We start from the raw sequence: 14,375 nt of genomic DNA, 5'->3' as shown, positions 1-14,375 counted from the left end.
GTGTGTGCTGGCTTCATATGAGAGCCAGAGTTAGAGTTCAGGGCTCCACCCTCCCAAGGAGGTCAGCATGTGAAGGGAGCCGTGAGAGGTGCTGGTATGCACCATACTGTCCAGGACAGGACAGACCAAGGCCCGAGCCTGAGAGAGAGAGTCCATGAGGTACAGAGCAGCTGGAGAGCTGCAAGGAAAGATGCAGAGCTAAGGTACAGCGTCTGTGCACGAACACTGGGATGTGTTCGATGGTCAGGAGGACCAAAAGGTACTAATAGTTAGGAGGAGCAGTACTCGGAGCAGTAAAACTGTCACAAGAGCGCCAGGAGGCTGAATGTTATGTTTATTGCATTGATGGTGAAAACCCCCTGCGTGGGAAGACATACCCATGTGACCTTTTCATGTTCTTTTAAACAAAAGTGGGCAGGCGAGCCCTGGAAACTGGATCAATGTATTATGCAAAAATGTCCATATCTGAAATTCATCTATAAGTGCGGCAGCCCATATCGTTTTTTTGTTTTTTTTTTTTAACGGAGGGGGCATAGTTCTACTTTAAGCTCGATGGTACTGATGCTGGGGTGATTCATTTTACTAATGATACAGGGCCATGGTCAGTCATATGCAACATAGGGGCAGTGGATGAGTCCAAAGTCATAGACACCTATAAAGGTTTCTCTGCAGGTGATCCAGGTTCTCTTGCAATAAGATACTATTTTATCGAACAGTAGGTGACCAGAAACGTACTTATGGATGGCTATTGAGGGAACAAGCCCTTGTCCATTAGTCTGCGCTACGCAGAACAAGACACTGAGAGCAGAATTTTTAACTGCAAATGCTCTCTTTTCTTTTTTTCAGTGATATTCAAACCAGCTGTAAGGATTCAGATCACACTAGCTCTTGTTTTATGAATGTCCTCCTGCAACAAGCAAAGCCATGGAATGCCCTTAAAAAGAATGTTTGATATAAAACAGATGTTTCATCTTCTAGTAGGGCTGCTGCTGTAGTGCCATGTTAGGTAATTAATCCAAACGCTTCTCTGGCTCTGCAGGCGTTTTAATAAAAATGACTTTGTTTTTCTTTGGTTAATTCATGGGAGGAGCAGCTGAGAACCCAGGGGAGGCAAGGAAGATCGCTTTATTAGCCAAGGGGTTTAGGGCTAGGAATTCTGGCTCCCAATGTTACACATACAATTAATTACAAGAGACAAACAGCTCTAGAAGGGAGTTGAGCGGAATTGCAAGGAGCATCTATGACATTGCACAAGCACTCCATTAAAGTCTCACTACAGGGGCAACTGACCAGCGCGTGCCTCATGTCTAAGTGATTCTTACACAATCAAGATTGATGATTTGGCTTCTACAAATAGAGTGATTAACAATCATATGCTGAATGGCCTATTACCCATTTAATATATCGCATGCATGTGATAGGGTCAAGACAGGATACGACTTACAATTTGTATATTTTTTAATAGTCATGAGATGCTTGTAGGTAGTTGCCATTTGTAACACACACACACACACAGAAATCAATCTCATGCATTTTAAAAATAAAAAAAATAAATAAAGAACTCTCTCCAACTTTTCAAGAAACATTTTAGTGATTATTCTTTCAGATGTGTATAATGAAAGCAAAGTTCAATTTTAAATGGGAAAAAGGGAAGCAATTATAGATGATCGAATGTATTCATTCACCCTGGAAAACCGAGACAGATTGTTCCATCTAATACTTTGCAGACAAGTCAAAATTTTTTGAAGAGTTTGAAAAGTTTGATTATACGTGTACTGGTTCTGATAGGCAGGATACTTGTCATAGACTTAAAGCGGAACTCCAGCTAAAAATGTCAAAATATTATCCCAATAAAATATACATTTCCAAAACCAGAGTTAGCTACAATTTTCAGCTTTAATTCAGAGATTTTCCATGCAGGCCTTTTTTTTTCTGTCACTTGATATCCTTAGTCTGATGGCCAACATCATTCAGCCCACTTCCTCTGAGCCCAGGCCATCGTGGATGCGACCCAGCCTGTGATTGGACAATGAAAGGAGAATATGCACAGTGATGAGCTCATCTCTCTGTCACACTTTCTCTTCCTATCAGCATGAATTATTGTCAGCACATGAGCTCATGGACTCCTTGTACTGCTCCCCCCCCACCTCTCTTTGCTATACAGAGACTGCAAAAGGCTATTGCCAGGCCAAATTCAGGTACTTTAACTTCTTGTATTTAAAAGGACAAATACTGATATATCAATGATTAAAGAGCTGGATTAATCTGTGTCTTTATAACTGCAAAGAATTCAGCTTTAAAAAACTACCAATTGCATTCTCAAGAGAATCCACAAATCATGATGCTCTTCTCTCTTCATACCTCTTTATAAAGAACGGGTTGTATACAGGAACATTAGTATTCCTGAAATGCCCTGCATCCGTTGTCCATGACCAGCAGTACCAAATTGATAATGCAATATATGTTTGCTACTGTTTGTTTGACCAGATAAATGGCAAAAAATATATAGCTGGTAGCATGGTGTAGGCAGGTGCAGTCTGAATTCTCCACTGCACGTGGCGTTTGACCACAGCGACAATGCAAGTAGGGGAGGAAGTTGGTTGGTCACAGGGAAGCAGATATCGGACTGGATGCTGGCATCCCATGTGACATTGGTGGCTATCTTGGGTCAGACAGAGTCTAATTAAGACTCCGGCTTCTGGGCTTGGCCCACTTTTCGCGAGTGGCTAGCAAGGGCAAAGGAATCCCGTTTGTCAGGGACAGTACTAAAGACAGGGAATGGTTCCAGAGGAGTAGGGACAGTCAAGGGACTACGTCTGCCTATCAGGAAGCCCTCCCGTTTGGGTGTGGACCAACCAGGCCACATTCCGCTCCTCCGTGGTCGATGCTGTCGGCATCTTCCAGATTGCATCTTGTGGGTCTACTGTTGCCTCAGTTGTAAGTGGCTCTGGTCAGGTGTGCTTCCCGCTGAGCCTGTTGCATTTGCTGAACTGTTCTTCAATACACTGTTAATGCTGAACTCGGACTGCCCACCACACAATGCTGCACCTAACCCACATGGGTCTGCAATGCATGTCTAGAAAAGCTGCTGATCTGGTAAATCCTCTTATCCAGGTCAGGGTAGGCAAAAGCAAATTTGTGAATCCTTGTAAATGTCATCACCATCAGTTAACAAGTAGTTTAACACAGCAGATAAATGATGAACTGGCTACAAAGAGGTGAGTGATCCCACAAAGTGACCATTTATCCATTTACCATATAACTAGGCTACACTGACAAATCCTTAACAATCTGCAGAAAATTTCCAGTTTTTGCAAAAATAACTGCAAATAAAACTGCACACATTCATCACACTCTATCATTAGCATCCTACCGTACTTCATGGTAAGCAATGCAACCAAAAAGAAAATCGGGGCAGTGTATGCTTTAAAATTGGTCATTCTCTAAAAAAAATGTAAAAAAATAAAATCTAGCGATTTAAAAACAAAATGCTAAAAATATGAGGATAGTATGAAACAAAAAAAAAGTGATGAATGCCTTAATGCTGGACTTTAAGCAGATATACACAAAACAAATGAAGATGGCTCTGTATTTATTAATACATCTATAATGCATTTTTTGCATTTAAGCAGTACAAGTACCTAAATTTGACTTGTTATTAGCCTCTTGCAGTCTCTGTACAGTAGAGATCAGACTGAGGTAAGGCGAAGCACCACAATTAGACAATCAATAGTGCTGCAGTGCTGAAAGACTGAGGAAACAAAGTGACAGTGCAAGGAGCTCACCATCGTCTGCTGCTGCTTCTCAGTTCACTGCCCAGTCACAGACTTGGGGTGGGGAGGACACCTGTAAATATTACTGAACTGCAGCAGAGAAAAATCAGGTCAACGGTTCTGTTAGAGAGGACTGTGCTGTGTGGCAGAGTGGGTAACTCTCAGAAATGGACGGACAGAAATACAAATTATTTTGCAAGTATTACAGCTCCCCTATATGTATTTAATCTCTTTAGCTGTTTGTCTGAGTTCAGCTTTAAAGTCATTCTGAAGCCTAATTTTTTTAAACTAAAAAATAAACATTTACTATACCTGGCACTGCACAGAGCTGCCCCAAACCTCCTCTTCTTGTGTTCTCCATCGGCGCTACCTCTCTCTTAAATGATTATTACACCTTATTACACCTGATTATTACAACTTACATTACAAAAAACACTACACATTAATTACATCACATTACAAAAAACGATACACCACATACTTTACCATGTCTTTCTACATTTCATATTTACTGTACAAGACATGGGCCTCATTTGCTATGCACAAGAGCCAGCAACCTGAATAACATGATTCCTTACCTGTTGCCAAGCCTGGATTGCAGTGTTAATAGAGTGCACAGAGTGCTGCCCAAAGTTTATGAATATTGGATCCACCAGAACGGTGCCATCAATTAACTTTTCCAGGGTTCCAATCGATATAGCCACCTGGCCTTGAAGATGGAATTGTTTGACTAGGTTCCTCATGGTCAGGTTCCGGCATTCCAAGAGTTGGCACTCTACTTCACTGGAGAACTGCAACTCCTTGCACACAGTCGATCCACTCCACTGTCGCAGGTAAACCTGGGGCTCTTTCAGAGACACCACCATATATTCAAGGTCACTTGGCATTGTTTTATCAGAAATGAAAGGCTGCAGACATCTGGGTGGCACTATAAACAAAATGGTAAACCATAAAACATAATTTAGTAAAACTAGCAGTCTCAAGAGCAATACCTGTTGAGACACTTATAATCCTGAGCCTAGGTTCACACTGATGCAGGTTTGAAATCGTGCGAGTTCAGCTTAACTTGCATGATTTCAAACTGGCAATGCAGTCCGATTACGGGGGCGATTTTAGACATCTGTGTGGGTTCATGCACAGATGTCTATTCAAATCACCCCCAAAGTCGGCAAGTGTACAGGAACTACTTTTGGGAATTGATGCGGCATTGATTCAGACGGTGCCATTGCCGGCAATAGCTACTGATTTGACGTGATTTGACGTGATGACGTGCATGCCAAATCGGCCCAATGTGAACATGGGCTGAAAGCAAATCTAAACCCTAAGGGCTTGTTCACAGCAGGTGTAGTGCAGTCACAATTGCAAAATCATGCATTTTCCTGCACCCCAAAAAAATGTGCAGCCTTTTGCAAACGCATGTGGGTGGCACACACAAACGAGTTTTGGTTTGACAAGATTCTAAAAATCGAGCTGGCACCTTTAAATGAGCATTTTACATGCATTGGACAGCGCAGTGAAATTAATAGGCTGCCCTAAAATGCAATGCGTGGGAACCTACAAAAAAAGTGCGTGTGTTCAGACACACCTCCTGGTGAGAACGAGCCCTAACTGAATAAAACACAGAGGGGGGGGGGGGGGGGGTTACTAAAATTGGAACTGTGCATGGTAACCAATCATCTTACAGCTTCAGCTTGTTCAGTTAACTTTTGCAAATGAAAGCTAGAAGCTGATTGGTTAACATGTACAGCTGTTTGTTGTTGTTTGCTCCAGTCTTGGTAAATTCCCCCCTATGCATAACAACTGCCATTTTTCTTTTTCATAAAATACAGTTTTCACTTTTTTCATCTATGTTTAAATTTCAGGGCTGCTGATTTTCTTGAGCCTGTTTCAGCCATTTCCTGTCTACATACACTCACCTAGCTTGAGCTGCCCATTACTGCTATAGACTGGCTTTACTGATGGTAACAACAGCAGATCATGCTTGTGCAATGTGTGTCAGCTGCTTATAGTTTGCACCAGGGATGCATGCAATAGGATGACAATATGAAAGCACAACCGGAAGAGGGTTGTCACACCATAACAGGGAAAACCTGAACATGGGCCTTCAGGGCAGCAACCTCAGGTATTCTTTTAATGAAGGCTGCATATTTACCAAAGCTGAAAACAAGTTTTGAAGTTATATGAATACATGTTTAAATATATCATAGTGGTTGGGTTTAGATCTATTTGAATTGACTTATTAGTGGATAAAAAAATTCCAACATTATGGCAATACAATACTTTACTCCCAAGTCTATATTCTAAACCCCTTCCTCTAACCTTATATTTATTTATACAAAGGCATAGTAGAGCCATGTTGGCCTTGCACACTTGGTGGTGTATTCGTATAGGCAAAGCAAGAAGATGTGCAGAAGGTGCAGCATCCCAAAACAACAAACCAGTGCTCATCTCTTAACTAAGCTGACTAATAAAATGAAGTTAACTGACTGCTGCTATGTTGCACAGGTGCTGGATGTGCTTGTACACCAGTGTACAGAGACTTAGTGCCCAGGCCCCAGGCTAATGTCCACAGTGCCTTTATTATAATTCCTTACTGGTAAGTATAACCTAGAAAACATGGAAAGATGACTAAAAAGAACAACACATTGCTAGACTATCAAAGGTAAAACATAATAAGGAAATGGCATTCCCTTAAAAGACATCCTTCATAAGGCATCCTAATAGCCCTAAATCGGAACACTTTTATTGTGTAAATTAGGTTTTTTCCACACTCTAATTACCTTTACACAGCCGAATGAAGAAACAATTTGAAATGGGCATCGTTAAAAATCCCAACCGTAAACAGATCTATTCAAACATTCTGAAGGCCAAGAAAAACATGACGGTACATGGAAAAAGGAAGCAATTTGTATAGAAAATATGACAGGCTCACAGAAATTGTGAGCAGAATCAAAGTGTCATAGTGAGCAAAAACATGTCCAGTGTTTAAATATTATGTACAAATCACATGATTTAGCCTTCCATGGACTATACATAAATTTGAGTTTAAACCAGTGTGGAAGCATAAAACTGAGCCAGCCACAAAATTACAGGACATTACAAAATATGAAAAAAAGGCAAAGCTAAGGCCTCGTTCACACCATACATGCATAATAGTTGATGGAAAAACCATGCAGATTTCACTCGCAGAGACACGAGTTGACATCAGTTTTCATGTGCGTTTCAGTGTGTTTTTATGCATGTGGACATCAGTATGCATGCATGTTTTTTTTATGCACAGATAGACATTACACCTTGTATTATCACTTTCTCTTCTGCCCTGTTCACACCACAATGTTGATGTCACATTTTTTATACACGTTGCAGATTCCTGCGCAGAAAAAATCTGAACATGTTGGTGTGAACAGGCCACAATTGTTTTCATTGTGTCCTTGCAGAATGCGTGCAGAAAAACTCTGGTCTCTGCACATGGGGTGAATGAGGCCCAAAAGCCAGAAAGTCCTAGCAGTCTTACAGTATGTATGTAGCTATGGATGAGACCAATAACCCATGGACCTATGGAGTGTTTGTATGCATGCAGTAAATGGAAGGGTACTGTATGCAGCTTTTTCCATTTTTATCCAAGAAAAAAATGCAATGCACTAATCCGTATCACTGCTAATGTGGAGATGTGGGACCCCCTTTTCCTAACCTGTTTGTAACATAAGAGAGAGATTCTCAACCACACCCACTGCAGGCTCCTCCTTGTCTCTCACATGTAGAAACCCTGACATATCAAAGGGGTTGATTTACTAAAACTGGAAAGTGTAAAATCCGATGCAGCTGTGCATGGTAGCCAATCAGCTTCTAACTTTAGCTCAGTTAGGCTTTGACAAAAAAACAAACAAAAGCTGATTGGTTTATTTGCAGAGCTGCACCAGAGTTTGCACTCTCCAGTTTTAGTAAATAAACCCCAAAGTGTCCACTCAAGTTTCATGTTGAGATCAATCAGCTACAAATGCCAAATCCTGGCTTTCTTGGGTTTTTAAGGTGCTATCTGGAAAAATTCCCAAGATAATACATATAAAATATCACAATTAATGAATTTGCATAATTTGTAAAAGCATATATAAGTCCATTATCCTTCCATAAAGGTATTGAACATTAAATATGTTGTAAACTAACCCTTTCTTTCCAGAGACTATCAAATGGGTGTTTATCCCCTTTACTCACTATGCATTATTTATCAGTTGGTCAAAGATCACATTAATTGAATTTACATATCTATAGACATCAATCAGATTAAAGCCTGCCTCGAAAGTTTGAATCTGATTAATGATAGACCAAAAGATAGAGCGTGAGAGGGAAAAACTTGTACAGTACAAGTTCCTAGAAGTAGAGCCACCAACCTCCCATCTAAGGAACTCTCTGGAATCTGGCTGAAGAGGATTATATACTGTAGTATGTCAATTAGGCGCACTCTGTACTCTTAGCTGCAGTGTTTCCTAAATAGCATTAATAGTACACTGATTGATTTAGTCTGTTGCTTGGAATTGCTTCATTACAGCTTTGACTTTCTGAAGCTGTGAGTGTTGTTAGGTAGCTGATCTCCTAAACCAGAAACCCAGAGCAGTTTGATGCCTGATATAACAGAGCAGTTTGATATAACTGTGAATTTCTTTGTGTCTCTCTGCATCAGTGACAGCCACATGATAAATGGGAGAAATGGCCATTTATCATGGCCATACTAAATTCTGATCCTTTAAAAAACAAAAAAGGTAACTTTTTACTTTTCAGGTTGATGGCTGGCAGTTTTTGAATTTATTTATAAAGTTGCAAAATGAGGATCAACAAAGCTGAAGACTGGTGAGGTCACTTTTCAGAGCTGCAGAGTGTTTGGTATGGTGATAAATAAAATTGGAAAAGAGATGTTCTGCCAAATTGGCAGAGTGGAAGGAAATGGAGGAAGAAATGCGGCCCAGCAGAGTGAAGATGCGCGGACTGGAGCTGTTACCGACAAAACTGCACGTGTTGTGAAAGGATGAGAGGCAGAGATGTGAGTGACAGTTGTATTGATGAAGATGAAAGGTGTGCTAGAGTGAGCACTACAGAAATAATAGGGAGGGACCGGGTAGAAGTGGAACAATATTTCCTATGACCACCAGACCACTGTATTATTGTTATTGTATCCCTAGGCATCATTCACATGGAGCAGTGTCCGCTCCAATCAGCAGGGGATATGTGAGCAGTTCCCCTGCTGATCAGAGCTGAGTGGGACGGATGTCACATCCATGCTGAGTGGACACGGGAAGACCCTGCTGAGCAATATGGACGGCCACGTGTAAACAGACTTCGCTGTCTGATGTAAGACATTCTTAAAGGGACCAACACCCTATTACCCTGGAGGAACATCTAACAGAATTTGAACATCCTAGTGATTGAGAGGCCACACTACAGGTTCACGGAGGACTCTAGCATAAGATACTGAGAGAACCATGCTGGATGTGAAGTTACATGCGTGTATATCACACCATTAAGGTGAGAGCACTGAGCGTGGTGATTGGGAAGAAGTGGTTTAGAATGTTATGAAGATTTCACAGTTATGCACTTTTGATTAACTGTCAATATCATGAACTGATTATCTAACACTTGAAATATGTGAAGGACATTAATATTAATAAGGCGGTACTCAGTTGTTTTGTATTATGTTGCACATTAAAAAAAATTGAGATTGGTAGTGCAGCACACTTATTATATTCTATTTATGAATAGTTTGAACACATATTTGTGCATGCAGCAACCCATGGATCACCATTTGATTTATTTGGTTTATTTTTATAATTTGAGAGCCATCAAATGTGCAGGAGTTACTTACTGACACAAGCCAATTCAGCATTGCTGAGTCTAGGAAATAAGTCATCACTAGCTGTGCAGAAAGAGGCCTGTCTATACCTTGTGTTCTGCTGAAGACCTCTGTTGGGGGGAGTCCTGCAGGGTATTTTGGGTGCTGCAGTGTGGGGGAGACTGATCAAGAAATATTGCTGTATTGCATACTGTTTAAGACAGGAGCTTGGTGTCTGCTTACTCAACACAAAGAGAAGAGTGCCTTGTGCTTTGGACACTGTCCAGCAGTGTCTGTGTCACACGGGCTGTCTTGTAGGATCTGTGGTAACAAGGTGCGCCCAGCACTAAAATAATGTTGATGCTGTCAGGCAACAGTACATCTCTGCCTAACAGAAAAAGTTGTGCAGATTTGCTAGTTATGCCACTGGATTCATAAAGACCAGTAGAAGAAAAGATCTTTAAAGGGAAAGTAATGACTTGGAAAAAAGTGAACATACTGTACATACTGACTTCAATGCTGCAGCATTGGTGTGATGCAGCAGCTGTCCCATATCTACTCTCAGACTGAGAATGGAGTGATCACATGACCGATTACTCATTTCTGAGTCCGCTCCAAGTGGAGAGTAATTAGCAGTCGCTGCTCTCTGTTCTGCCCCTCCAGCGTGGAGAGAGCGAAGGCACCGCTGGCTTCGGCTCCCAGCCACACACTGAAAGCTGGAGCCTGCTGTCAATCAGGCAGCTCAGTGGATCACGAAAATATGGTCAGAATCAATCCAAAGCTTGGAGAGGCTCTGTGACGTCAGCTGACACCAGGCTTTTGGTTGTGCACTAGCTGATTCGAGCCCTAAAATGCATAAAACATGTGAATCCTCTGAACATGTGCCTTTTACATGTAGAAAGGGAATTATTTTCATTAGGCTTTCTTTAGGGAAACCAAACATTATTATTATATAGCACCAACAGTTTGCGCAGCACTTGACAAAATGAAGCAGAGTTATTACCCAATTATACACAAGAGGGTTGAGAGGGCCTTGCTAATGAGAGCTTACAATCCAAAAGGGAGGGACAAGTGAGGTAAAAAGTGTAATAAAAAAAAGGGTAATATGTGTGGGATGAGCGGATGCAGAGAGTAAAAATATAATTTATCAGGTGGAGGAGGGATAGGATTTCCTGAAGAGAGTTTTCTGGGATTGCCTTACAGTGTAGAGAGTAGGAGATAGCTGGACAGACTGGGATAAGGAGTCCCAGAGGAAGGGGGAGGCTGTGGGGAAATCCATGCGGTAAGCATGGGAGCTAGAAAGCAGGAGATCTTTGTAAAAGAAAAGAGGACGGTTTGGGTATTATTTTGAGATCAGGATCACGAAGTAGCTTGGACCAGAGTTGTGAATGGCTTTGTATGTTGTTAATAGTTTGAGGCATGTTTTAGAAGTGTGGGGACGATGTTGGTATAGAGGGAGAAAATGAAAATGTGGGTTTGGGCTCATTCACACCAGCAGCTGCACTGCAATGCAGTGGGTGGTGTGCGGTGCAGTCTGGCTGGATCAGTGTTGTGTTCATGATATCAGTGCATCGCACACTTTGAAGGTTTTTCTTTTTTTTGGTTTTCAAATGTGACATTTCATAGAGTTCTATTGACCGGCATGCGGTGACCTGTGCTGTGCTGGAAAGAATTACTGCCAGCTAACGCAGTCCCACAGCGCCATGGTAGTTCATTGAGAACTACAAGCTGACAGCCACAAAGGATGTCGGGGTTTGTAGTTCATCTACACACAGAGCTATGTAAATGAATGACATGGTCATGTGGGTGGAGCCCTGCATTCCTACGCTGATTTAAAAAAGTGACAGCTATTATGGTGAAGGGGGGGAGGGGCAGCCTAAAAACAGGTTCCCAAAGGTAAACTTATTCTTTAAAGGTGTCATTCACACTGGCACTGTCAAACCTGCATATATATGAGGACATTGCAAAATGCATGTAATCATTTTATAACGGTGCCATTACGATGTACATTTAGGAGTGGTCAGTTTAGAGAAAATAGAATTCTGCGGATCCAGGATCCAATTAGAGTGTTTTCTGCTTTTCTTTGGGGGGGGGGGCTTGTGCTGTACCTTTTTGTATATATATGTCCAATAACATATGATTTGTGTTTGGTAGCCTTTGTATGGTGCTATTTTTAGGTTGTCCAGCATCATCTAACAATTTCCTTCCAAGCCTTATCATTTCTGGCCTGCCCCTTCCATTCAAATACACGTGCCTGCAATGGTCCACGTTAGAGGATTTTAATTCCTCCAGCGCTAGTCATACACAAATTTAAAAGACAGAGGTCCCTGGATGCTAATGTGTGAGTGATGAAAAATTCAATATTCAGCTTTATTACATTGACATGACATAGAATGGCTTGTTAATTGCCACGTCTGTCTGAAAACTCAGTTCATGCCATTGTTCCATAAGCCAGTAAAATGTCTATTTACAATCAGTTATAAACATGTACCTGAGCCTAACTGATCCACATGATGACACAAGTGTAGCTCCAGGTGTGCAAACTGAACGGACACTCCAAACGATGGAACCAACCACGGTGTGAAACAGGAGTCCACCCTCGTACAAGCTGCAAGTGCTGTTGGAGTAACAAGCTGGTCACAAGCACTTTGAGAGCCGGATTCACTTTCAGAGCTGTGGGAAACCAATTTTTTTTTTAACTAAACAATGCCAAGATTATAAAATGTTATATGATAAGTGCAGATGGTCAACTGGACAAAATATTTTCAAGACACACAGCCAAAATAATTATATTTGATTTCACATCTGACCATTAGAATTTGCATAAATATTTATCTGGAAAAAGTGGCATTCAGTTGTGTAATTATATCCGAATACTGTTATTCTTTCCTATTTATAAATACAAATGTTATAGTTAACGAGCCAAAAAAGATAGAAGCAAAAAAATCTGAACCAGAAAAAAATGCAGCTGTAATTAATTTACTAATTTAAGAAAAATAAAATTAAAAAGGAAAATCAGATGTTGACGCTTTGAAATGAACGGTAATAACATATAATATTTTTTGTCGCAGTAATACTAAAGGCATGGAAATAAACATGAAGAAGTTAAGAAATAAATACCAAGGAGAGCAGATACTTTTTAAGATAAAAAAAAAATTATACAGCGGTCAGAGCATCCCATGTGAAAACTGGTAAAAGGAAAAAAAAAAATCTTAAAAAAGAAAAATATGTTGGAACTAAAAAAAATTAGGAATTCTTTTGTTCAGCCAACCCTGTTCCATGCAAAGGGTCAGTCTATTAGCAACACAAAAACTAATAATAGTGATTCTCTTATTATAGCAAGAAGCTCTTTAATGTAGAACTACTGACTAGATTAAAGCCTAAACCTGGGCTGATGCCAAGGCACCGTTTTCTGCAGCATTCTCATTTGAGTCCAGGTTGATGGGCAGAGCTTTGTTGCCCTGGGCTCATAGGAAGTGGGTCAAATGACACTAGCCTTTTAAGTTGTTTTCAAGCTTTTTGAATCCATAAGTTATATTAAAGGGATAACAGGCGATCCTGCAACCAAAGTCCTTGTTCAGGCACTTTCGGTTATTGGATGACAACTATATCCCAATTGTGCACCTTTGACACTTGAGTTGACACTTTGTCACAAGTATTCCTAGTGGAGACTACAAGCAGTCATGCCAACACAATTTGAAAATTGGAAAAATGTCACTACCAAGAAGCTGATCCAGAGCAATAATGTTAAGCCATTGCTGGAGAGACTGCATGTAGACAGAAAGAGGCTGAATCAGCGCACTGAGATCCTAAAATGGTTGAAAAAAAGGATGAAATTATATTTTATGGAAAAAGAAATATAGCAACTGTTTGATACAAAGGGTTTTAGAAAACGAAAAGTTATCCAATTAGGGGTTAGATTTACTTTAAAAGCCAGTAGCCAACAGCTTACCAACATTGTTGGGGAGTCCTTTAGGTAACAGATAAAACATTTCATTTTAATGTCTTGCTACTGAGTAATTTAACCATTTGATTTGATGGAAATCACTTCTTGTGTGTGTTGGCAGCACACGGATTTCAGCATGTTGTAAATGAGGCAACAAGAGATGAAATTGCTCAACACCTATTTTAGCTTAACTCACATAGAGCAATCAAAGGAAAAAAAAAGAGCAAAAGATGCTATTACAGTACTGGGATGCAGACCATGGAGACAATTAATACGCAGTTAAACTCTAACTAAATGGAGACAAAAAAAAGGTAAGATACATTTAAACTCAAAACTTATTTTGAAAAAGCACTGCGTTTTATTGCCATTTTTTTAAATAAAATAATTATTTTCAATCTGACTTTTAACCTTTGCTGCATCTGAGTCCTGCTGATGTTCTGTAGCCTCTTAGCAGCCATTAACTGGCTACATGCATGCAATCAAGTGATGGGTGCATAGAGGATATCTTGATGATGATGACGACATCAGTGGTACATGCCTATGTAATATGTGGTCAAACAGTCACTCACTTTTAGTATCCATTGAAAGCCCATATGACAGGATTACAGAAAAAAGTACAACTGGGAAAAAGGAAAAAGAGTATTGCCATGCCATAATAGGAGGTGACTGAACAAGGACCTTAAAGCAGAGTTCCAGGCATTTTTTTAAACTTCTCTCTGCGTTCGTGATCAGTTTCTGACATTTGTTTGGAAGCAATGTAAATAATTTATACTTATGCTGAATCCTTCGCTTGTGCTGTACCTCACCGCGGCAAGGTTCATCATGTCCTCCTGCC

At 40.5% G+C, this 14,375-nt stretch overlaps 1 protein-coding gene across 1 annotated transcript in view; it reads right to left on the bottom strand.

Moving 5' to 3' along the window:
- The window catches only part of VPS13B (vacuolar protein sorting 13 homolog B), a 1,301,055-nt gene that overhangs the window by 174,674 nt on the left and 1,112,006 nt on the right, over positions 1–14,375 (bottom strand). The window contains exons 31-32 of the mRNA XM_073632833.1: positions 12,086–12,267; positions 4,352–4,701 (exon numbers count right to left, since the gene is read on the bottom strand). Coding sequence (XP_073488934.1) covers positions 4,352–4,701; positions 12,086–12,267 — 532 coding nt within the window. The remainder of the gene's footprint in view (positions 1–4,351; positions 4,702–12,085; positions 12,268–14,375) is intronic.

Source organism: Aquarana catesbeiana, linkage group LG05, assembly GCF_042186555.1.
Source record: "Aquarana catesbeiana isolate 2022-GZ linkage group LG05, ASM4218655v1, whole genome shotgun sequence".
Lineage (NCBI taxonomy): Eukaryota > Metazoa > Chordata > Amphibia > Anura > Ranidae > Aquarana > Aquarana catesbeiana.
This window is presented reverse-complemented; position numbering and strand designations above follow the sequence as displayed.